The sequence below is a fragment of the Gymnoscopelus braueri genome, assembly GCF_963280865.1.
Source record: "Gymnoscopelus braueri genome assembly, chromosome: 20".
In the NCBI taxonomy this organism is placed as follows: Eukaryota; Metazoa; Chordata; class Actinopteri; order Myctophiformes; family Myctophidae; genus Gymnoscopelus; species Gymnoscopelus braueri.
This window is the reverse complement of record NC_137622.1, coordinates 32,641,035-32,665,034: the sequence shown is the minus strand read 5'-3', so window position 1 is coordinate 32,665,034 and position 24,000 is coordinate 32,641,035. Positions and strand designations below refer to the sequence as shown.

Below are 24,000 nucleotides of genomic sequence, written 5' to 3'. Positions count from 1 at the left end.
CAAGCTTTGGGGGGTTTGAATCTTGGTCCTGGTAAATCTGGTAACATTTGCTATGCATCCCATGTCTACAGTATACATCCCAGAGATCCCACTTTTTCTCAACCAATGGTCCACAGACTACTAGTGGTCCATGGCATAATTAGGACTGCAGGTGGTCCATGGGAAAATGTTTTAAAATGTAAATACATAAATAAAATATGTCATAATCAAATGTCAGAACATTTTTTAATTAATAGGCGTGGTGTAGGAGAAAAAGCTTGAAATTAAATAATGACTGCTTGATTTCATTCGTTGCATGATACTACATGCAACAAATTATATCAAGCCCAGGCATTATTTAACTGAAATATACGAGTGGTCCAAAAAAAATAGGTCACCAGGTCATTAGTGCACTGTTCCATGGAACAGTGCACTACATTACTAAATGCATGGTCACTTTCCTACATTACTAAATGTATGGTCAGGGACCACATACCTTCACGGACCACCAGTGGTCAACGGGACCACCTGTTGAAAACCCCTGGTATAGAGGGAAACAAGTGGTATTGATGCGCTCCCTCACTTCTAAAAGTAGCACTACACCCCTGGGGAAATTATATAGCCTACTGCCATCATCACCATGCAATTATGTCACATTTAACAGTCTTACCAAATGATGCAGCTTTGGTCAACTTCTTTAGCTGGTCATCTTTTAAATAAAAATGGCTCCCACTCCTTGAGAAGGTTTTCTTCCTTGGTAGCACTTTAAACGAACATCCTGTTAATAAGCATTAATTAACAGTTAGTAATGCCCCCCAAAAAGAAATAGGCCTACAATAAGCAACAAATACAATTTGAACATAACATAAGGGCTAATGCCAGATATGTCTCACCCAGGTACCCCCCGACATCAGGGTCACGTGTGGTGGGGAAACACACATGCATTTTGGAGTGGTCAGCTGATTTGTTCTGTGTTAAACTCATTTCTGCTGTCCTTCCACATAGGGTGGGCAGGAGAAGGGGGCAAGCCCTCTGCTGAAGAGCTTTGTCCCTTCCAATGGCTTGGTCAGTTGTGTCAGGTGTGGACTGGAGAGCAGCTGATGAGCAGAGTGGGATCAGATGTGTGTGTAGGTGGTGATCAGGCTGGGACCTTAACTCAAGTCTGGTGCCCTCCAGTGGAGGGAACGGGGTTCCATATGGTGCCCAAAGTCAGCATTAAAGTATGACGGACGAATGAATGCATGGACGAACAGACAGAGACCAATCTTCCCATTCCACTTTCATGGTTGGAACAAAAACCTATCCCATCTCATTTAATCTCAATAGAGCATCCAGATGTTACCCAGAGATGAGAACAGACAGACCTGGTTGTTTGGTTGCTGTCTAGGAGATAAATCTTCAATATCCACTTAGTTAAATTATCATGGGCGCATAACGCGCATTGATAAAGAGGTCAAATAAACCCATCAATTCACAATCATGCTTTATTCTTATTGATTTCTTAAAAAAAGAAATAAGAATCAAATTAAAGGTTCTTTCCTGCTCTCAAACAAGCTGCTCAGTGTCTTTTCTTTTAAGTCTTGCTGTATGTATCCCATTTTCTTTAACTAAACTATACTTTCTTTACATTTCAGACTCTTCATCTTAAATATTTTATTAGTTTGTGACTTCAAACAAAAAAACTTCATTGATTGTCAACACAAAATCTAGTTTAGCACCAGTACAATAAAACTGTACTTTAGCTTGCTGAAACACTGTTTTTGAATCGAGGGACAAAAGTCTCAGAATAAAGGGATCCTAATGAGTACATTTCAAAATGAAGCACCAACCATTACAAAGCAATTTCCATAAACAATTTTGTCAAATAGATAAGGTCAAATATATTAATGGCAATTAAATTAAGCACAAAGACAAACAGTGTAAAATAAACATTTGCAACACAAAGCACAGTTGGGGTGGAGAAGGTGGTCCATAATCGTAACGCCATGAGGACGGAGGGACGGTGGCTGCAGTAAAGAGGGCATGTGGCTCCCCATAGAACTGGTCGAACACGGGAGCAGGCCCTGGACTCCAGAGATGGTATTTACTGTTCCTCTGAGGGTGATCTACAGAATTCTCTGTCCGTTCAGGAGTGCGACCTGGGGAGTGGAGAAAACTACAACGGGACCTTGCAAGACTGTGCAGTTCTGTAAACATATCCTTTGTAAGGTCCAAAAACAATCTATCATCTGAGCAGTGCCCAGGGAGAACCAAGATATCACATAGTGAAATGTGCACAACAAATGGCAAAATGCGCTAGGAAATAAAGCATCAGTACAAGCTATATGAGCTACATATCCATCCAGTTACGAGCTGGTGAGATGGGAATGGGTGTTGGGGCATGGACTTCAGCTTCTATGCTGGGTGGGTATATGAATTCTTGTTTGCGAGTAAATATATGTGCCATGGTCTCTTCTCTCCAGGTCTCCCAGGTTGACAGAGAAACCATCTGGGCCAGTGGCCTCCCTGACTTCGTTAGCTGGCCATAAGCCTCTTAGCTTTACGCAAGAGTTCACCAAGATAAAAGCCTTGGATAATCTCCCATTGAAAAATATTCGCTTTCCCTCAGGAACAAACAAACTAAACAACCAAAAAAAAAAGAGTCCTCAACATAATCAATTCCTTGCCACGAGAATACATTTATACAACCAAATGTTTTAACCCTGATGGCAAGATATACATATACACCACCATGTACATACATAATTATTTAAAAAAGGTTTTTCTCAATAGTTTCTCAGGTACGCAAATATACCGCAAGATAGGAACCTGAATGCTGCTTTTCCAGCACTGACCACTCCAATGTGCCAGTCCTGGAGGTGGTGCTGCTGTGACCACGCTAATTGCCTTGCGGCTGAGGTCAACATTTCATAATCGGGAGTGTTAACTCATTGCTGTAGCTGGAGTTTATAACCCTCATTACAATGGACGGAAAGGTCTTCCCTTAAACTGGGGGTTGACACACTCAAACATCAAAAGGGGCTATAGGTTCAATGTCTATTCGGCAGAGCGGCAGAGGGGCTACCGGCCACGTGGTTTGCCTATTTTTGTTGGCACCACCGCCTCCTCCTCCCCCTCCTCCTGCAGAATGTGGATAGAGGATCCCAGTAGTCTTTGAAGCTCCGGAACACAACGCACCAGCTCCACCAGCCCCTCGTCATCCTCCTCCTCCACCTCCTCCTCCTCCTCATCTTCCTTGTCCTTGTCCTTGTATTTGTCTCTATGGGGTGTTGCCAGCACTGAGCTCACCTGGCTGACCGACACTTGTCTCCACAGCTCCACCCTTGACAAGCTCACGACTTCCAGGTGTGGGTAACGTGCCCTGAATATCCGCGCAGACATCTTCAGACGCTTGAGGACATCCGTCAGCAGGAACCAGTTGCAAAAGCTGCCAGAGGAAAAAACGTGGTTTGCATTAGGCAAAGGTGTGTGCACGAAACAAATCAAATGAGATTTTCAGCGGTAGATTACAGATTTAGCTCAGAAATGAGTGTGTAGACAGACATTACTATAAATGTATGCAAATGTAAGCAACCTGCACGATAATCACTTTTATCTTTGTCAACTCACCCCTGGGTCAGCGACACCTGGACATGGTAGCAGGGTAGGAGGGGTTCGGAGGAGAACTCAAATAGTAGGCAATCTTTGTCTGAGTCTCTCTCCATCCTCCCCAATCCCTTCTCCTCCTCCTCTTCCTCATTTTGCTCAGAGAGCAAGAAGTCCCAGCACGGCTCATGGTCAGTCTCTGTGAAGAAAGGTTCGCTGAGGTGAGCAGGGGAGTGCAGGGACTCCTACGGATCTGAACTGCCAATAAGCTGCTTCTAAGAGAAGGCTTAGGACACCCCCTAGTGGACAGTCAAATCATACCAAGCATAGTACTGTACTTGATTCATAATCACTGCTGGAGATGATCTGAGTAAATAGCGGTGACTCATGTGCAAATCAGCATCCTGTGATACTGAGCTGCAGTCTTGCAAACCAGTACTATTAAGACGTATTTCTGTTCTAACCGTGCAAGGACATTTTACAGGTTTACATTAAAAGTTTAAAACACAAATCTGAAACATAGTATAGGAATAGATCAGTATAGGAGCGATGTTTGACAAAATGTATATTAAAATAAAAGGTGGTGCAGTAGCAATAAATCACCCTACGAACATGATTTAGTCCCTACATCTCATTTAGAATGCTGTGGCCCACCTTTCCTAGGCACCACGATGGTCGTTCCTGCACTGCCTCGCTGGCTTCCTCTAACTGCTCATATCAAATTCACACCCCTGATGGCAGAATGGAAAACCACTAAAGGAGCCGCACCCCTGCACCTCCAGGCAACATTCAAGTCCTAGTCCTACATTCCAGCCTGTGTCCTGTACCCTACTACCACCTTAGTTTTACCTTCCCTGCAGCTACATGACCATTCTTCCACCTCCCCACCTTGCCCTATCATGAATTGCTCTCCCTTAGCCTCACAAAGCCAGCCTAAATCGCACATGCTAGGTTTTTGCTGCAAGATATTTAGCCTGGGAGACATCTACGGAGAATAGTTTGAGCCCAAAAACTGGAAGGCGGACCAATCGGTGAACTAGGGGAAATAGCTTAGAGATGATGATGACAATGAGAAGCTCCATATCTAAAACAGCAGCAATGGCTGCAGTTGAAGAGGTTAGTCGATGCTGCAATATAATTAGCTTAAAACCACAAGAAAACACAAAACAAGTATTTACTATGAACTACACAAGTTGAACATAAAAATATGAACATAATGAGAAATATGAGGTGGTAAGTATTGGGAAAATCAATAATAAATACATAAATTTAAAAGTTTCTCACCAAACAACGAACTGCTGAAGAATTCCCAGGGTAAACTAGGATCCTGTTCACCACGGCCCTCCAGGTCTGTGAAATATTCTGTAACACATGAAGGAAACATATTGTATGAAATTCTGACCGGAGGCAGGAGGCAGAAAGAAGAGACATTTCTCCATAGCAATTCAACTTGTAACACACCACACTGCTCAACAAATACAAAAGGTGTGCAGAGATGATTACCTTTGAGGAAGGTCTTCATGTCTGGACTATGGGCCAGCTTGACTGCGGTCTGCCCAGAGTAGGTGGCAAGCGTGGGGTCGGCACCATGATTGAGCAGCAACCAAACTATTGGCAGATTATCACTTGCCACTGCGTCATGAATGGGTCTGAGGAAACATAAAAAACAGAAATAATATACCTACAACAAACCTTAAAAAAAGGTAGGGTAAGTGATTTTCATTGGTTAAAATAAATGTGTTAAATAGCTCTATATTCTGATAGTACTCATCGCTATAGAGTGTTCAGTACCAGGAGTCTCCATGTCTCTCTAGCTTTTTATTAAACAGAAAATGTATATTTAGGTCGTGATACAAATGTTATCCAATCAGTATAGAGAACTCAGACAGGATACAGTATAACAAGTGGAATTGAAAGTGATGACACAAAGAAATGAGCAGGCAAAATTGGAACTGGAATACTATTAAATGAAGCCTGATAGATGGTGACTCTCTCCTGATTGGCTGAAATTGTGTCACCCACCTGAAAATATATTTTCTGTTTATTTAAGAGCTGGAGAGACAGGGAGACCCCTGTTACTGAACAGACACGTAATAGCAATGATTACTAGCAGAATATAGTACTTTAACCTTTTTTTTTAACTTTTTGTTTTAACCAAAACATATCACTTACCCTACCTTTAACTACATTATATGAATTCTGTTGGAAAGTATGTTCAAATATAATTTGTCCCAGGCTTGTAAAAGACAAAACATATAACAAAGCCACATTTTAACATTGAACAAAATATAATTCCAGGAATAATGCCCCATTTCAATGTGTACAATAACATGTTGAATAATTGCTTTTAACCACTTAACCACTTAAACCCCAGCATCGGTATTGTGGGGAAAGCTTTTGCTGAAAATAGCAGATCGACAAGCTCGCATCGCGTTGTGAGCTTGTCGATCGGCAAAATTTCAGCGAAAGCTTTCCCCACAATAACAGAAAACAGAAAAACACTAGAATTGAGCCCTGAGAGACTCCGGTTACCCATGTGGGGTTTAAGTGGTTAATAACAATGTACACACGCTGCCATCCAACCACTGTGAAATTTCGGAATCATACTAAATGAATCCTCACCGCGTTCCATCCTGGGCACTGCAGTTGACATCAGCCCCGTGTTTCAGCAGTATCTGGACAATCTGAGTCCAGCCTCGGGATGATGCCTCATGGAGAGCTGTGTAACCTGCATTGTCACGACGATTGACCTCCCGGATATCCTTCTCAAGACAGTAGAGAACTACATCCTAAACAACCCAGTAATAAACAGATAAGTGGTGTGACATTTACATGTTTGTAGAGGGTAAATCAATGCGCTGGTACCTATAAGGTGGCGTTATTAACTAAATAAAATGTTACCTGGTAGCCTAATCGGGCAGCTCGTTGTAACAGGGTCTCCCCAGCATTCTTGTTAACAATCAGGCGGCGAACCTCCGGTGGGATAGGCCTTCTGGGAGGAGAATCGGATGCAACGCCCTTTCCTGATGAACCTCTCTTAGTTGATGGAGGAGACGGCAAGCCCTTTGGAGAGACTGGTAGGCTGGCTGGTTTCTTTGCATCAGGGCTATCGTCATCTAATGCAAATGAGGCACAGCGCTTGCCCAAGCTGCCACGTTTGGTCTTGAGCTAGAAGACAGATTTTTGCAGAGTAATGAGAAAGCTGTGTGCTATGGGATCTCACTGAGCGCAATGGAAACTCAGGGCAATCGGCTCCACACTCCAGGACTCAGTTCAGTGCAAAACCAGCTGCCATCGTGAGCAATCAAATAAACAGCCTTAATCAGTAAAGCCACAAGAGGGCACTGCAAGCTAATCTATTTGCAGTATGATGCGCCTACTTTCCAACAGGCTCCATCATGTGAAATGCACTGTGAACAGAGGGACCACTGGCAATCATCATGTATTGTATCCTACCTTCTGCTCATCGCCATCACCCAAGTGCTTGCTTTTGAACTTCCTCTTCCCTGCAGGCTTGTCGTTGCGTTCTGGAGAGGCCTCACTCTCCTGGTAGCGAACTGACCCTGAGCGGGTGAGCGAGGGCCTTCGGAGAGCAGGCTCTGGGCTGGAGGCACTGAGACTTGGATACTGACTCGTCTGTGAATCTACAAGAATAAAAGATTTTATTTTCATGCCATAGCAAAAGAATTAAGGTATAAATTGGTTTTACTTGAGATTTACTTGACATTAATTTCAGTTAATTTTCAAAATGTAGCTGTAGATCAGGGGGCAAACAAAGAAAATATGTCCAGTACAGTTTCACTATAAATCCCTATATAACATAAGCTTAGATGCTGTTGAGCTCTTATAATCATAATATATATTCATACCATATATGCCCATATATGGACAGATCAACTTCAAACTCGCCGTGCTTATTGCAGAGGGCCCAAAGGAGTGATGTGCAGTGCATGTTACGTCTGAGACGTCCAGTAACCACCGTCGACCTAACGTCGACCAAGGCAATTTTAATATAGGATATCATAAACTATGACCCATACTCAAGAAGTTTTTGTACTTTCTTCTAACTGCATCTAGCAAGAAAAACCTTCTTGTTAAGATTAAGTACCTGGTGCTATTTCAGTGTCTCTTCTTGGGGAGTCAGGTGTCTCGTCCCTTTCTCTTTCCACCACCTTGTCCTTCTCAGTGATGTAATCCCCAGTCTGATACTTCCTGCTGCGGCAGCGCCGGCGTTTCTTGCGAATAGATGCGTCTCCTTCTGCACCGGTTGTCTTGACCTTGCCCTGATCAGCCTGCTCCCGCAGCGGGTTGGAGCGAGGTCTCCCTCTGGGCCGCCGGGCAGGGTGGGTGGGAGGGGGCGAAGGCGGCGAAGTTGGGGTCAGGGGAGAAGGGGTAGAAAAGCCCCAGGGGTCTAACTGAGTCTCGTCTGCTCGCCGTCGGCCCCTCCTCAATCTCGGAGTGGAGCTCTCTGCGGCTTTAACTTCCTTGCGCTGTCTGCCGGAGCATTTGAGGGAGACTGGGGTCTCCAGACTGTGAGGACTGCTCACACTTTCTGTAACTGATCACAACACACACATTATATTCAAGTCACAAAGTACGATAGATAGATAGATATCTACAACAATGAGCAGCCAATGTTGGTGACATTTTCTGCCCATTTAATTGTAGTACCACACACACAGGAAGACTGCAGGGGATTTGTCCTGTGTGTTAGTGTCCACAACATGTGCAAACTCTAAGCACATGTTATGGCTGAGAAAGACGAGATATGTACAGGTTTTTTTTTTTTCATTTCTGAACACAGAGAGAAGTTCTGTTTTAAGGGCATTAAATGTCAGAGTATTATAAGAAACAAAAGACTTACGTGGTTTGTTGTGAGTTGCCTGTTCCACTTTGTGGGGACTGCTCTTGTCCTTTGGAATCTCCTCTTTAGTCTGCAGGGAAAGTTTGTCCATGGGTAGGCTCTGCTCTAGCACAGGTGCACATTGTTTCTTCTGTTGAAACACACAGGGGACAGAGTGAGCAGACTATATGGGGACACTATTGATCACAAAGCTTTCATGGTGATGGAGAGCGCGTAATGGAACAAGACTCTATAAAGCCCTTTGAAGTTTAATAATCAGTCACGTAATACACACACAAGTAAATACTTATAATTATGAAATGTATCATTCAAACGCTTTAAAAGGCAATAAATATAACAACCATATTCCTTGAATTACCAAAAGGGGTGAGTAAATGCACTAAAATTAGCTTTGACATTGGATAGATTTTCCACAGCAAGCGTAAAAGTAATCTTCAGTACCTTTTTGGGGCGTGACGCTTTGGTTGGAGTACTTTCCTTGTCTTTCTTTTTCTTTGTAGTTCCTGACGGGGCCTGTGGTGGCTTCTCCTTAGCTGGCTTCTTGGGGCTGGGTTTCTTTTGTTTGATAACAGCAGCTTTCGCTTTGGTGGGAGATCGCTCTTTGGTTCCGTTTGTTTTCTTTTCAGCGTCGTTGTTGTCCACCCCCACACACTGACCAGTAAGTATAGACAGAACTATGCCCTCCAGTTTTTCATTTGGAGGACTATCTAATGACCCAGTTTCTTTTTTCAATTCGTCCCCCTCTAACACCTGGGCTAATTTGCTCTCCATCCTGTTGCCATTTGTTGATGCATTACCTCCAAAGATATGAGACTGGACAGAAGGCTTTGAGGAGCATTGCTTCTCTTGCAGTGCTATATGCTCTCCCAGACTGCTATGGATTCCAATATTATTCTCCCTAGGCTCATTGGCACCAGCCTTCTCAATCTGATTCATCATTTGACCCGAATCCCCTGGAGGTATCAAACTAAGCTGTTTCCCATCTTTCTTCTCTATAGTCCTGAAAGGAGGATATCCAAAAGCAGATGTCTGTTTGGACTGAGTGTCGTGGCTACCCAAGAGCGGATTTACATCAGCTTTTCTAGGTGCAACAGGTGTAGGCTGAGCATATCCTTCACCAGTCAACACTGTTGTTTCAAGAGCTTTCTGTTTCACAATTGACTCGAGGTTAGATAAGGGGGACATAATCCTGTCCCAATTGTCATTGTCCATTCTTGGCAGGTGATGGACACTCTGCAACTTGGAACCTTCTGCACTTGCAGAGCCCCTGGCCTTTGGGGATCCTTGCGAGACTTTTCTCTGAAGAGAAGTGGCTTTGTGAGGAAGAAGAGGTGGCTTTTGCCATGCTGGGTTGACAACAGTGGCAGAGTATGGCACTGCTGCTTTGCTAGTTCCACACTTGTGATGAGTCTGAGCACTGGCAGAGCCCAACATGGCCGCTGGGGCTACTTTAGATGGACAGCTCTTTGTTATGGCTGTACTGCTGCTGTTCACATGTTTGACTCCGTGAACATGCTGGTTACTCTTCATCAGATAAGATGGCTTCTTTCCTTTTGAGGCCAGATGCTCTCCTTGATCAATGATTGATATGAACTCCTGCTTAGCAAAATTCTGAAATTCATCAACAAAAGTCCCCTTTCCATCCTTGCCACGCAAAGTAGAAGCCAGTATAGGGCTGGCCACACCAACATAAGTTCCAGGTATGCTTTTTATGGATTCTTGTGAGGATCCTTTGCCCCAGGATGACTTGGACTCTGCGACCTGGTGATTTGCAGGCCTATTTGATTGTTTTTGATGAGATCCATTTCTGTGGGTACTGGGTAAAATAGGGTATTGCACAACTGAGCTATATGGGGTAGCCTGACTCCTTTTCTTATTAAGGGAATCTCTCTGATTTGATTCAACATGGTGATGCTCCACTGGAGGGTCAATACATTTTGGACGTTTTGACTTGGCAGACAAATCAAGAGGCACATCCTTAGGTTCAATGGGGGAAACGGCTGCATGGTCTTCTGCAGCAGATGGGGGCTTGGGTTTTAGACAGCCTACGGATGTTTTGTCTACACTGTGGCCTTTCTCCACATGGTTCAACAGTCTGCTCTGAGTGGCGATACCGGCCAGTGCAGGGCCACAGCAGATGGCAGCGGTAGGAGACAATGTGAAACGTGTTGGCGGGGCAGAACCTAATGCTGGGTGCTGTAACGGGAGTGTAATAGCTGGAGAGGCCACCACCGATGCTAAGGATTTATGCTCCCCTACTGATTTTGAACTCTTACTCGATATTAGGTTCGATTTAAGTTTAGACGTGCCTGCCTTTTTCTCTGGCACGGCGTTCCGGCCCACAGAGAATGGGTATGGGTAGGTACGTAGTAGTGGTGTCCCTCCAACACCTGAGCTTTGAGGCTGAATCTCATTCTGAAATTGACTGGCTGTGGCCTCTCTCAAAGCTGCGATCTGACCCAGTGCTGGTGGGAGAGTGATTTTACAAAGTGGAGAGGAAAAATTGGCGGTGGGAAGGAAGGCAACAGGCTGGCCTGGTTTAAATAAGGTGGAGCACTGAAAACCAGGAGGAAGACTTATGACTGATTGTGTCTGTGTATGAGATTTCTTACTGGATGTCACATTGCTGTGGCTTGAATTGAGCGAGTCCTCTGGATTGACTCTTGCGCTGCTAGCCCACTGAGGTGTGGGAAAGACTCCTGTGCCATCGCCCTTGAATTTAGGGACCTCTGCCCTTTTGTCCTGTCTTTTGTCAGAGCTTGTGAGGGTAGGGCCTGACATTGGGACATTGTTGAGTTGTTGAGGTGGGGGGACCTCGGGGCTGTGGTTGTAAGTACTTGGCTCCAAGCAGGGCTTCACCGTCTTACAGTCTGTTGTCGGGGTGTTCTTGTTTTGCTGACTGAGAGTAACATCTCCTCTCAGCTCAGGGGGCAGCATCTGAGGGGGATTTCCCACCATGCTCGCAGATGCCTTATTTGGAGCACCGATCTCTCTGCTCACCGTGCCTCCATCCCCTACATTCATTAGTGTAGGATCCACCTGAGTAATAAAAGACGTTCATGGGGTCAGTATTAATTAGATAAGAGGGGAAAATACAATCTGCATGATCTGCGTAATTGTCTGTAATAGAAAACAATTACCTGCATAGGTGTTTCTTTAACACAACATCCCTCGGGAGGAGGGTACTGCTTTGTGTCAGTCAAGTGAGTGTTTTCCTTGATATACGGTAATATGCTGTAGAATACAAAAGGAAAAAAAACACTTAAATCAATCAATGATAATGTTGATTATTATCAATTATTTTCAAGGGCAATTGATTTTGAATCAGCAACAAAAGGCAAGTAAAACTTCCTGTAACACAGTTACAGACTAGTCTCCTCAGAATTATGAGGAAATCACATTTATGCCCCAAATTATACAGGAAATCATAGTTCAGCACATTACACTGAGGAACACATTTGTTCTGTTTGATTTTATTATGTTACACTGGGTACGAGTAGGATTTCATATTTGGCAGTTCCTTATCTACTCCAAATGTATGAAAAGTATTTGTCTTTGCTAGGAAGATATTCAGTGAGTGAAAAGAACTTGATTGTATGAAAGTGGGGGGAACTAAAAGACCTCTCAAACATTTGTCCCATTTACTATTGCATAGTAAATGGGACATATGTCTGTATGTTGTCTGTATGTTGATCAAGTCATGCCCATTTCAAGGTGCCAGTGATTGTTGATATGTGTGATAGGTGTGTTGATATTTGTATCTCTACCCCTAGAATTAAATAAATACACTAAACCTAACCATAGGCTCTTCCTTAAAAGTTTTCATCGACAGAACTTAAATTATTATATATATAAAACTGACCAGCTTGAGGTACTCATATGATTACATTGTATTAGGATAAGGAAGAGCATCTTCTGTTGTAGCCTATATGCATTATTCATGCAACTGTCCTGGAGTAACCAACAGACAAACAAAGCACGGAGTTTGAAATTAAAATGACACCTTTCATGACAAAAATAAATTAAAAAAAGCATGCCATACTGTGAACTATGAATGTAAAAAAAAGAGACAACTTGATATTTAAGAGGAAACATTTGCAATGCTACACACCACACACACACACACACACACACACACACACCCAACACCCGCTGGTATATGGGTGTTCAGAGAGGTGAGCGCAGACGAGCGCAGCATCTGCAAGTAAATGAGTCAACTACGGGGAAAAAAAAGGGACCACACAAAAATCCACGTCAAATCTTACGGAAAAGGATAAATCGGTTGTGTGCTTATCTAAACGTAGCTCATCTTGTACATGACGACGACTGACATACATAACACCACTGGCATTGACACACCATCTCCGCTGGAATCTGCGAACGGGGACCGAAACGGCTCCGGCGATGCAGCTATCTATCTATCGTATCGCTGAATGCAAGGAGGGTCTGCATTCATTACCGTCTAACATCATGTTGCTTACAGCCTAGTTTGTCTTTGTGCTGCAGATAGCCTCACTACGCTGTCTAATACGTTACCCCGCTACAGCATTTGAATTCATCATGCTCCGATGTAGGCCAGTAATAGCCTACATCATCGGGGCTGTGGGCAAAACCCTCACACAGTCAAAACAAAGTCAAGACCGCCCTGACCAGTAAACAGATTGAATAAACCAAATATTCCATTAGCCTACCGCGAGTCTCTGACTGTATGTGTAGCACTTCCTCCCGGCCAGTTCAGTAGGGCTATCCAGCCCCAACACAACAACAGCGCAAAAGAGACACGTCCCGAATATGTCAAATTCTTAAATAAGACAAAGTGCAGGATCAAAAGCAAATCGATTTGGTGGCATCGGAACGGCAGGCTACGTTTGTTCCGTATCAGAATCAGCACGGAGAAACTCTGGAGAGCTCCGGGAGATGGCGAACAGTCACCATAATGAGAGAGGATGACAATTGCCTCTCTCAGGTGATCACACACTAGATCCAAAGACAAAACACGACTCAACTGAATACGCTACCTTGGTTTCCACAGCCCGTGTCATTTGTAAACACGCGATTAAAATGTTTCACGATGTAGAACATAAACGGGCAATACATCACTGAGAGGAGAATCCCCACATCAAAGGCTCTGGCTGCGTCGTATAGTGGACACAATGTGGCAAAAAACTGCCGCCGCCGTCCGTCACATCCATCTCTCTCTGCCGATAAGATGGGCTACTCAACGACGTTCATCTCCAAAATCAGGGACAAACAAAACTCACAACGACCACCCCTGTTATCTCCACATCTATAAATAGACAACCAGGTAGATCTACAATGATCAGTGACGTGGTTTAAACACACAACATAACCCGATCAATGTTAACCCGGCTGATGACAGAAGAACGTCACGTATAGCCTCTCTGACATACACCACAACGGAGTTTCTCACAAAATGTTGTGATCAAAAGTAGTCCGGCTGGACAACTGGACAACAGAGGGGTGGGTTACACTGAACTTGTGGACACTGGGTAGTAGGCTGCCCGGGAACGGACAACACCATGAGAGGGCAAACAATATTCAACTCAAATATCCCTGTACCACAAATAATGTTCGGATCCGTGCGCAGCGGAGTGTCCCTCTCTGCATGACTCCCAGTGGTGTGCATGTTTAGGCAGGCTACTGTATTTATCTCTGACCGCCCGACGCGAAGTGCTCCGTCTCGGTCCGATCGGCCCTTCGCGGAACCGCTTTCTGTGTTGAAAAAAGCGTTGACGAAGCCCGACCCGAATCGATTCTTGTCTTGCCCGTCCCCAGGACTCTCCCCAAAAATACTGAATAATTCTAGAGGTAATTAGCGAGCAAGATAAGATGTCTAAAATGACACAAACAGTTACCAACCCCTTCGTCCGAATGGCAACGGGGAGCAGCAGCATAGATACACCGCAACTCACATAGCAGCCCAGCCTCTCTCTCTCCCTCTCTCTGCCGTTCGCTGTTGTTCACTAATCTCGACGGTCTTCGGTTCTAAAAGTCCGGGGGGGGGGGGGTTCGTCAAGACAGTCCGTATACCGTATCTCCAGCCTCTAGTCTGGTGGGAGAGAGGGGCAGAAGGTGGACGGCTTAGCATGGGATGTGTAGTGTTTCTCCATCCACGCCCAGACCGTAAGAGACGGTGGGATGGGAGGAGTGTGGACTGCAGGTACCGGCATGCAAAGCGAACTCCAGCCGCTCAAGGGGAAAGAGGGATCGCAACCAGAGTGTAACGGTGCGCTATAAACTGAAATGGCTTTATCGAAGTAAAAGAAGTGATACATTGCATATCTTTTTTCAAACCAAAAGAGACACCAAGTATAACTGAACGGATGTGTGCATTTGAGCAATAAACAAGTCATCTTACAGAATCACACGAGGGGGTGATGGTTGATAAATGGACTTGCCAAATGCACACACAAAAAAAGAGTGGGAGAGGTATGCTTCTATTGCAGCGGAATTAACACGAGGAAGCAAGATCCCGGGTGTGTGGGGCACTCCAGTTAGTTACATCAGTGGTTTTCAACTCTTTTCATATCAAGGTCCATTATTTATTCGGCATTTGAGCCACGAACCACCGTTTGATGAAATGTTGCCTCTCAGACCCAAAACTTAGAATACTTGATATCCTTGGATTATACGATTTTGACCACAATGCCATGCTGTATTGAGGTAGTACCATAGGAGAGACAACAGGCAACCGTTGATCAAAATAACATTCTTCTACATTCTGTAATTGTGTAGACTTCTGGTAAATTAAGTGATGCAGATGTTTAACAAGAATTTAACTCTTGAGAGCATAAAATGAAACCAAATAGTCCCGTAATTGGTTTCATTTTACACTCTCTCAAGAGTTAAAGATCTATAAGGGTCCATTTGGCTACCAACTCTCCATCATTTAGCTGGGGACCACCTGGAACCCCATCAATGACCACTGGTGGTCCCCGGACTATTGGTCGAGAACCACTGAGTTAGTTACATGTTGTACATTGTAGGACTACAGATTCATATATAGGAAGGCAGATGGAACAGAGACTTCATTCTTTTCCACAGATTTTGAGCAGAAAGTGTATGACAAATAATTGAGAGTGAGACACACGCTGTCTTTCCAGACATTTTGGCTATAGGTGTTGATGGCATTGTCAATAATGATCCTTTTAGTTCCTGCATGTTGTAGAAAGAGTGAAAACACAACACAAATGTTTACAAGGGACATGCTATTCTGCACTTTTCCATATTGTCTCCCATTGTCTCCCAATACACATTTCCCAAATAGTTGAGTACAAACAACACACACTATGCGGGGTCTCTACACAATATTAATTGTAGGTTACTACTATCCAGTGGCGTACCCACCATAGAGGCAAGGCAGGCGGCCGCCTGCCCAACTAAAATCTCACCTCCCCTAGAAAATAAAGTAAAAGACTGACTGAGAAACAGGCAGTGAAAAAGAAAAACTGGCCGTGGGGCCATTAGCCCGCCAGACAGCCAATACACTATCCATTCAGCAGAGCGACCCTCGCCTATAGTGATGCAAATGTCTTCATGCCATGGGCATGGGGTGCCAGGGTTGGGGGTCTGGGCCATCACCTGTACTCACCTGGCATAAAAGGGGCTCTGAGAGCAGCTTGAGCCATTCATTACTAAACTACAACATGAAGAGACCACCGCTGAATCCAGAGGACACTACCTTTCACCACCGCTGCCAAGACCTTGGCGGCGCCAGGACCAGCGCAATACATACATTGATTATACTTGCATATTGTTTTTATTCGCGTTTTTCAGTTTTGTAGTCAGTGTAGTGTTGTTGTTAACTTGTTGTTTTTTTTGGGGGGGGGAAGAAAAAAATCTCGCCTGCCCTAAACGTAATTCCTGGGAACGCCACTGCTACGATCTCCAAATGGTTGTTGACCTGATTAGAAAGGCTCAAACCCCAAAACATTATACCGCTAACAATGCATGCAATCTTATTCTTGGCATCTGATGGTGAACAGTGGGCCACTGAGAACACTGGGCACCTTTAAAAAAAAAATGAATTTATTTATGTATTTTATATTGTATTTTATATCTACATTTATTTTACAAATGAGGGGCCAAATACATATATATATTTAGGCCCAATATTTCAACAAATGCTATAAGTTGCTACAAAACCTAGGCTGTGATAGCGAGTCGAGTTGGACATAAACAAGAAGTTCAAGGGTACATTTTGGTCAAATAATGATGTACCAAAACATACATTTATTCTTTTTTTTTACATTTTGGAGAAAAAGAAGAAAAAACTGCCAATTAAACATTGAGGTGCCCACTGGACCTGTATCCCACTTTACCACGGCAGTTTGAATCTACTGAATCTACTCTACATGCACTGTCCTTAACCTTGCAGGTCTCATTTTGTATTTGTCCCTTGGTTTGACTGAGCTCTGGCTGAGGTGACGTTTTGTCAGCATGCCTGCAGATAAACAGTGATGAAGGAGATTATGGAGAAGACTGTCACACTCACTCTGAGCACTCTCTCAGCATTAAGACATGTTGCAGTGCAGTGTGTCACATACAAACTTTACCCCCTCATGTCAGGGTTTAACTGAGCTGAGTAAGTTCAGACTCCAAATGCTGCAGAGGCTGAATTTGGACAAGAGCATGGTCAATTGTATTATACATAATCAAAATAATCCTGGGCAAATTCATAATAATGACCTATGTAAATCAATAGGACACTATGCCATAAGTATAGGGAGTTTAACAGTAGAGACATCTTCTTGCAACAGAGAGAGGGCCATTGACTGTGATGTGTAAATGAAATGGGTTTGTGTGATGATTAAAATGACCTTTTGGAGATGGAATCGTATACAAATTGTAATCAAATTAAATGGCATGTAAGACTGTTCAATATTTTAAATGTATGCCTTATCACTTATTGGTCAACTTGATGATCACTGACTCAAACAAAAACACTGGAGACTGAGAACAAACAGATGCAGAAGCAAGAAAGAGAGCTCAGCTGAATAAAACATGCTGACCATTTCAAGCTGCCTGCATGACACCTCATTTACACATAAACATGTTGCAGGGAAACTGTTTGAAAAGTCAAATCAGTTGGAAACACATCTTGGTAGTCTACTTGTATGATTCTGCTCCAAGACCTGTAATGAATGGATGGGTTGTGTTGTTCCCCATAAAATACAATAGTTTCTTACCTAGGCTACAGGACTTGATATACCGTATTCAGACCACCCGTCTTAATTGGTAGAAGGCCTATTGTGGCATCGTTTTTTAGGCCAATAAATTCCCAACATACTTTTCCTAACACTTGTGGTTGGATGGAAGACAGTGTGTAGCTACTTATTACCCAGCCACGATGCCTCTTTACTACTGCAAGCGTATACTAACACAGGGCAACGATCCCGTCCATCCAACGAGAGCGTTTCGGAGTCGTAAACTATTTCGCTGCCTGTGTATGTGTGCGGCGGTGTGCGAGTGACTCGCTGCCTGCCTGCATGTGTGTGTGCTCCAACATGCCCTTCGCCATTCGCTCAGTAATGGCAGCGAAGGCTGCATATACGAATACAAGAACGGTCGCCCCAAAACACGCTCGCCCTGGGCCAAATCCGGCTACCTCGGAACGGTCGCCACCAGATATTCCTAACGTAGCCTCAGTGAAACTATGCATAAAAAACTAACCTTATTCCTAAACGTAACCTCAGTTAACTATGCCTAACCCTTAACTTATTTCCTAACCTTAACCTCAGTACAAAACGAATATACAAGCATACATGAACCGCTGGTGGCGAGCGGTCCGCGAATAAAATGGGGGCGACTGTGTTTTTGGGCGAGTCTTCCGGTTACCGCGTATACAAACAGACACATCGTTGACAAATGTGGCCAAATGTGAAATAAATCATGAAAAAGAAACGTCTATCGAAAGAAGCTCGCCGATCACTCAGCACCCTATCAGCGTAGTAAGCATGGAGACCACGAAGTCGTCAGTTGACACTTGGCTGGCATTGTGTCTGAGCTAGGGGGGTGACCAGTGTTGCCATGTCCGCTTATTATAAGCGACTTTGGGCTTGTTTCTGTAAAGTTGCTTGTAACATTATCTAAACCAGTGGTTCTAAAAAAAAATCATGACATTTTGTTGTGCCCAGGGAGCATTTGTGTTGTTAGAATGTTTCGAAAAAATATTCCAAATATTCCACATTTTATTGCAATAGTTTTTGAAATTAGCAGATCTACAAGCTCGAGCTTGTAGATCAGCTATTTTCAAATAGTCGATACCATTTCTTAGGTTTAAAGTGTGCTCATGATGTGGACTAAGAAGTTGCTTCTTTTGGGCTTGTTTTTCTAGACCTGGTAGCTTATTTCTCTCAAAAACCTGGCAACACTGGGGGTGACCCACACACACACACACACACAGAGCACAGCGCTATCCCGGTAGTGACCGACCAAAGCTCCGCTCCGCTCGGGGCTTCTCCAATTATACACGAGTTCGCCTGTTAAACTTGTCATGCAACACAATTAAAAAGATCAAATATGAAAGAATATGGCAGAGATGCCACAATATAACTACGAGAGAAATGCCTTTACACCACGAAAGGAACCGCGTTTACTTCGAAGGCCTGTCCTCAAAGTGGGTGTACATGGTCATCTGTGAGTCATATTGGAGATTATCGACCCCATTTCGGCAGCCATGGTGTTGCCTATGTGCAATGATATGTCCCGTCCTAAGTTCGTGGTTCACCTGGGCAATACTGAATGTCGAGGCCACATGAGCACTCCAAACCTAAACCTATATGCATCGGCTATTTGAAAATAGCCCGATCTACAAGCTTACGATGCGAGGCGTTGTGAGCTTGTAGATCTGCTATTTTCAAAAACTCTTGCAATAAAATGTGGAACACAAATGCTCCCTGGGCAGAAAACACTTTGGTGAAAATATTTGAGTCAGTCACATTCCTGCCATGATCCGTGTTAGTGGTGCTAGTGACACGGACTGCTGTTCTAAACGTTGGTTTTAAGGGATGACTGACTGAAACAGTCGAATGATGCTCTTATTTGCCAGGTTAATGGTGCAACGACAAGAAGCAGTTCCATGTGAGCTGACGATATCTGCGCGGAACACGGCCACCACGGTGTCAGTGGTAAAAGATAGACAGATTTTTTTTGGTTGAAAATAGAAGATCTACAAGCTCACCACGCCTCACATCGCGACGCGTTGTGAGCTTGTAGATCGGCTATTTTCAAATAGCCGATGGGTTTGAAGTGCTCACGTATGTCATCATCACGATTTAAGAACTTAGGTCTGCATACATAGTAGCCTACATGTGACACGTTTCTTTACAATGCCACGGGACACAGATCAAGGCACAACAACCCATCCACTCTCGCATCTGCAAGAACATTGAAAAACTTGAAAAATAATACCAATATCCAGGTCAAAGTTTGGGAGAGTTCACTTGCCCTCAATGGCGTTGTGCAATGCCCCCTTTAATGCCCCCTGCTCGCCCGTAACGCCTTTGTTATTAGTAATCGCATGGTATTGCACCGCCTTACCTTGCGCTTCCAAACTGCCTACAGATCGGAATAGTCACAAAGCCTGCATGCAGCGCAACAAGCTATTGATCTGCACTGGGAGACTTCTTCCGTGCGGGGCTATAAGCATATGATTTTAAAGTAGGATGAATACTGTATGCAATTTTTGGCTTGTCCTCGCGATCTTCCCTTATTGCCAGTTTTCAGTCTGCAGCAGCTGGAGATGAAAATCGCGCACCCTGGGTCCTAGCGCCGGGTAAAGCCCTACAGGTGAATAACAAATGGACTGGGACTAAATAGGCCCTGTATCGTTAAGTGTCTGTGACTTCATTGGAAGTCGGGGAGACAATTTCTCAAGGCAGCCTACTTTTTTCACTATTCTTTCTGACTGCAAAAGATGGAAAACAGGTGGGGGAATATTGATAGCCTTTTTAAATTTGACCATGCCAAATACAGATCATGGAGATTATTAGATTAGATGCTTTTATACAAACTGAGAAATTCAGTGAATATGCTGATAGAGCACTTTTGCATCTATCAGTGATAACCAGACATTTTATCTAATAACAACAATTGTTCATCATGGTTGGTCAGACCTCATTTCCAGTAAGGAAGGAAAGAAACAACAATTCAGATTTCAATATGAATCTTCATGTTGAGGTTCCAGTTCATTTCATTTTTGGCTTTAGTACAGAAGGATGAATGCACTGGTGCATGCTAGCATTCTTGAATGAAAATGAATTCCATTCAAATCTTTTTTTATGCTGAAAAATTATAATAATCCCTCATATACAATTAACAGCACAAACTTTACCAGAGCATTCATTTTGGAGTACTTTGATGTCACTTCAAAATATATATAAATCTAAGTATCTGATTATATTTGCCCCCACATTTCTGTGTTGCCACTGCTGTTGTATTCTACTGGCTCATCTGCCAGCGAGGACTCCGGAGCCCCCACAAGGAGGACGTAGTCGTAGTGTCTCCATCCTACTACTCGCTGTCAGGCGCTGCCCCAGCCTGTAGGAGTTCATGCAGCGACAAAGATCACCCTCCCCGCCCAGCCCCCCACCCCAATTCTGTTTGTATAGGCACTCGAACCCCTATGATATCACATATTATCACATAACCTTTACTTGCCCTGGGCTGATAGGGCTGATTGATTGATTGAATTTATTTGGTGATATAAGGAAAGAGCACATCAGCACTTCCACACAAACAGCAGACACAATATCACCGAGGATAAAAACACAATAAAGCCCTATAAGGCTTATTTCCATGGTGGTCCTGATATGGCTGTAGCTGACTAATTAGTGCAAGCTAGAGGGCCACCACGAACTGGACTGACACCGTAGCGAACTCAATCAAACATGGACTAAAATTGTCTGCCAAACATGGTCGCTGTGGATATGGTATATACTGTAATTCAAAGCTGATGACACAATGAAGCTTATCCAGGTGCAAAATAATCAAAATTGCAGAAAACAGGTAGAGACCTTTGATGGTTAAAAGAATGTCTTCTTACTAACAAGGGCGAGCCCCCCACCAGCACCTGCCATATTCTCAGACATCTCTCTCCCCATACTGTCAAGAAATGGAACTACCAGTTAATTCACCGGGGCAGTTCCTCATTGACAGTAATATTAATATCCATTAAATGTAAGTGTTAATCAAATGCCGTTTTCTCAATGTGTTTGTGAATAAATAGCCTACGGCTGTGGGTATTTGATAAACAAATTGTCCAGCATTTATTGTTAACGTCAGTATCTAGCCTTGCTCCCGGCTGCCTCAGTCCTCCCCTACTGTACTGATACACTGGCCCTCGGTTGGGTTATCTCAGGCAACAACGAATAATTGGGTGATAATGTAGATAAGACGGAACATATTAAACTTTCATGGGCATGTACACTAGTGTAGGTGAGCAGAGGGTTTGCAGTCCAAACTATGTCAAGGGCAAAGTACTGAACACCATCGCTGGCAGCGGTTAAATTGGTGACCAATGACCATTGTAATTCAAATTGGGCTCTGGTTGTCCAGCTGGGGTCGCTGTAGTGTGTAGAATGGTAGGGATGATTTCATTGTGCTTGATAGTGCATGGAAATGTCCCTTGGTGTAAACTCACTCAGTTGTAATGCACTTCTTCACTTGAACAGTGTCTTTTTAGGTGTTGAACTGAGTAGCCTGCAGCTGAATGCAAAGTGCCTGCCACTGGCTATGTTACCACAAGTTACAGTTACAGTTACAGTTAGGGTGATTACAGGTGATTTTATATTGAAATTATGTTATATTAATTTCAAAATCCCCCATGGACACAGCAAATCTTGTTTACACATGTGGCCCAAACCACAGGAGGAATACCAGATGTTAGCCCCACTAGCGGTGTGGCTTGGTGATGGCAATGTTGGTCCATCTGTCCGTCCAGCACTTTGATCCCAAACAACATATCTTGAAAAACACTGGCTGGATTACCATGAAATTCGTCATTCATGCTATCCAGATGAAACCTATTGATTTTGGTGACCCCAGGCCTTTCCAACCATAGGCCCACATTTCAACATCTAGGGTGATTGGTATGAAACTTACTGTGCAGTAAGTGCATTCATGCTCCCTGGACGATGAAACTTAACCATTTGAGTGACCCCATGATCCACCTCTAGCATGACAATGAGGTGATGAAGTGCCAAAATGTCAAATTTGCACACAAGATATCTCATAATAACTTAACAGAGAGATTGTAGAATTAATCTTATAGTGATTTGGTGACTACGTGGCCTTTCCTCTAGTAGTCAGTGCCACCCCTAGGCTGGCTGAAATGTTCCACTTGTCTTTCTTTCTTTCCTATTTTCCACTCTTTCAAAAGAAATCCACATGCCATTTCACAAACGGAGCCCATTTCTTCATCAAATGTAACTTTGGCAATTGTGGGCAACTCATTTACTTCTGCTTTGATCAGAAGACAGATATTGTGTTTGTAAACACACAACGGTGTGCTTTTAAAAGTTCAGTTGTGACCTGCTTATTTGTCAGATTTTGGACACTACACAAGTCACCACTAATGACTTAATTGTTGTTGCAAAATTAAAACGTGATAGATCAACGTTGGCATTTTTCTTTCAGAACAATGCATGATGGTATGTAGGATTTGCGATAGTCATTATTGGTTGTATTTTTCACGATGCATTGTGGGATCAAATGAGTCCACTGTCTAGGGTATAATAATGATCACTATACATTCGGACACCACTACAAAATGGAGTAATCACTATTCACAAGTTTCCTAGGGCATGGTGGGCATCACTTCCTGTCGATTTGATCCCTGATACCTGATCAAATCAACAGGAAGTGAAGCCCACCACCATGCCAAAGGAAACTTGTGGATACAGTGCACTTTATAGTGAGTAGGGAGTGATTTTGGATACAGCTATAGAAAGTTAAAAGTGTTTGCAAAGTTATGTTTTATTCTCTATCAAATATTGTCTATGCCACTAATCATGGTTATTTGATGGCTAGAGCAGCCTTGTGAATTCTGACTGCTAGTAATGTAAAATAAAGCCTCATTACATATTATCATTACCCCCATTTAAAAAAGTTTTTTATGGTGTGGCACTTAGGGGAGACTTTTTTTTCCACATTTTGCAAATTCATAATCACAGATGCACCATCCATATTTGGACAAGACTGACCTCATCATATAAAGTCATCAATATGACATCAGAGAGAGATCATGAAAGCTACACCTATTTTTGAGCGGTGTAACCGCTCCTATAAGAAGGTTTAGGACCCATCCGTGGCGAAAGTTTTTCTTTCCGTCGTGAAAATTTGTCTTTCGCTGTGACGCCATGCTGTGGAAAACACGCCCATAGGCTAAGCTCTGCAGGACGTGCCGTGATTGGCTAGCGAGACACATGATGAAATTAACTTCAAACTTCGCAGATGTGTTGTGATTGACTAGCGAGACGCATGATGAAATTATTAATAACGTAAAAAATGTAAGCACGTCACTTCGCAGGACGTGCTGTGATTGGCTACAG

The 24,000-nt window shown here is 43.5% G+C and overlaps 1 protein-coding gene across 3 annotated transcripts; it reads right to left on the bottom strand.

Moving 5' to 3' along the window:
• Positions 1–1,340: 1,340 nt before the first annotated feature.
• Positions 1,341–20,108, bottom strand: bcorl1 (BCL6 corepressor-like 1). 3 transcript variants are annotated; one of them, XM_080415742.1, is made up of 12 exons: positions 19,991–20,108; positions 11,569–11,662; positions 8,870–11,467; positions 8,429–8,558; positions 7,673–8,122; positions 7,021–7,208; positions 6,466–6,732; positions 6,187–6,353; positions 5,068–5,213; positions 4,849–4,926; positions 3,589–3,763; positions 1,341–3,406 (listed from the first exon to the last, which is right to left on the bottom strand). In XM_080415742.1, the coding sequence occupies exons 2-12, from the start codon at positions 11,572–11,574 to the stop codon at positions 3,040–3,042; spliced, it is 4,572 nt and encodes a 1,523-aa protein (XP_080271868.1). In that variant the 5' UTR covers positions 11,575–11,662; positions 19,991–20,108; the 3' UTR covers positions 1,341–3,039. The 3 variants fall into 3 exon arrangements, with proteins under 3 accessions (XP_080271868.1, XP_080271869.1, XP_080271867.1); XM_080415743.1 differs by lacking the exon at positions 19,991–20,108 and adding an exon at positions 14,362–14,398; XM_080415741.1 differs by lacking the exon at positions 19,991–20,108 and adding an exon at positions 14,309–14,377.
• Positions 20,109–24,000: the final 3,892 nt, after the last annotated feature.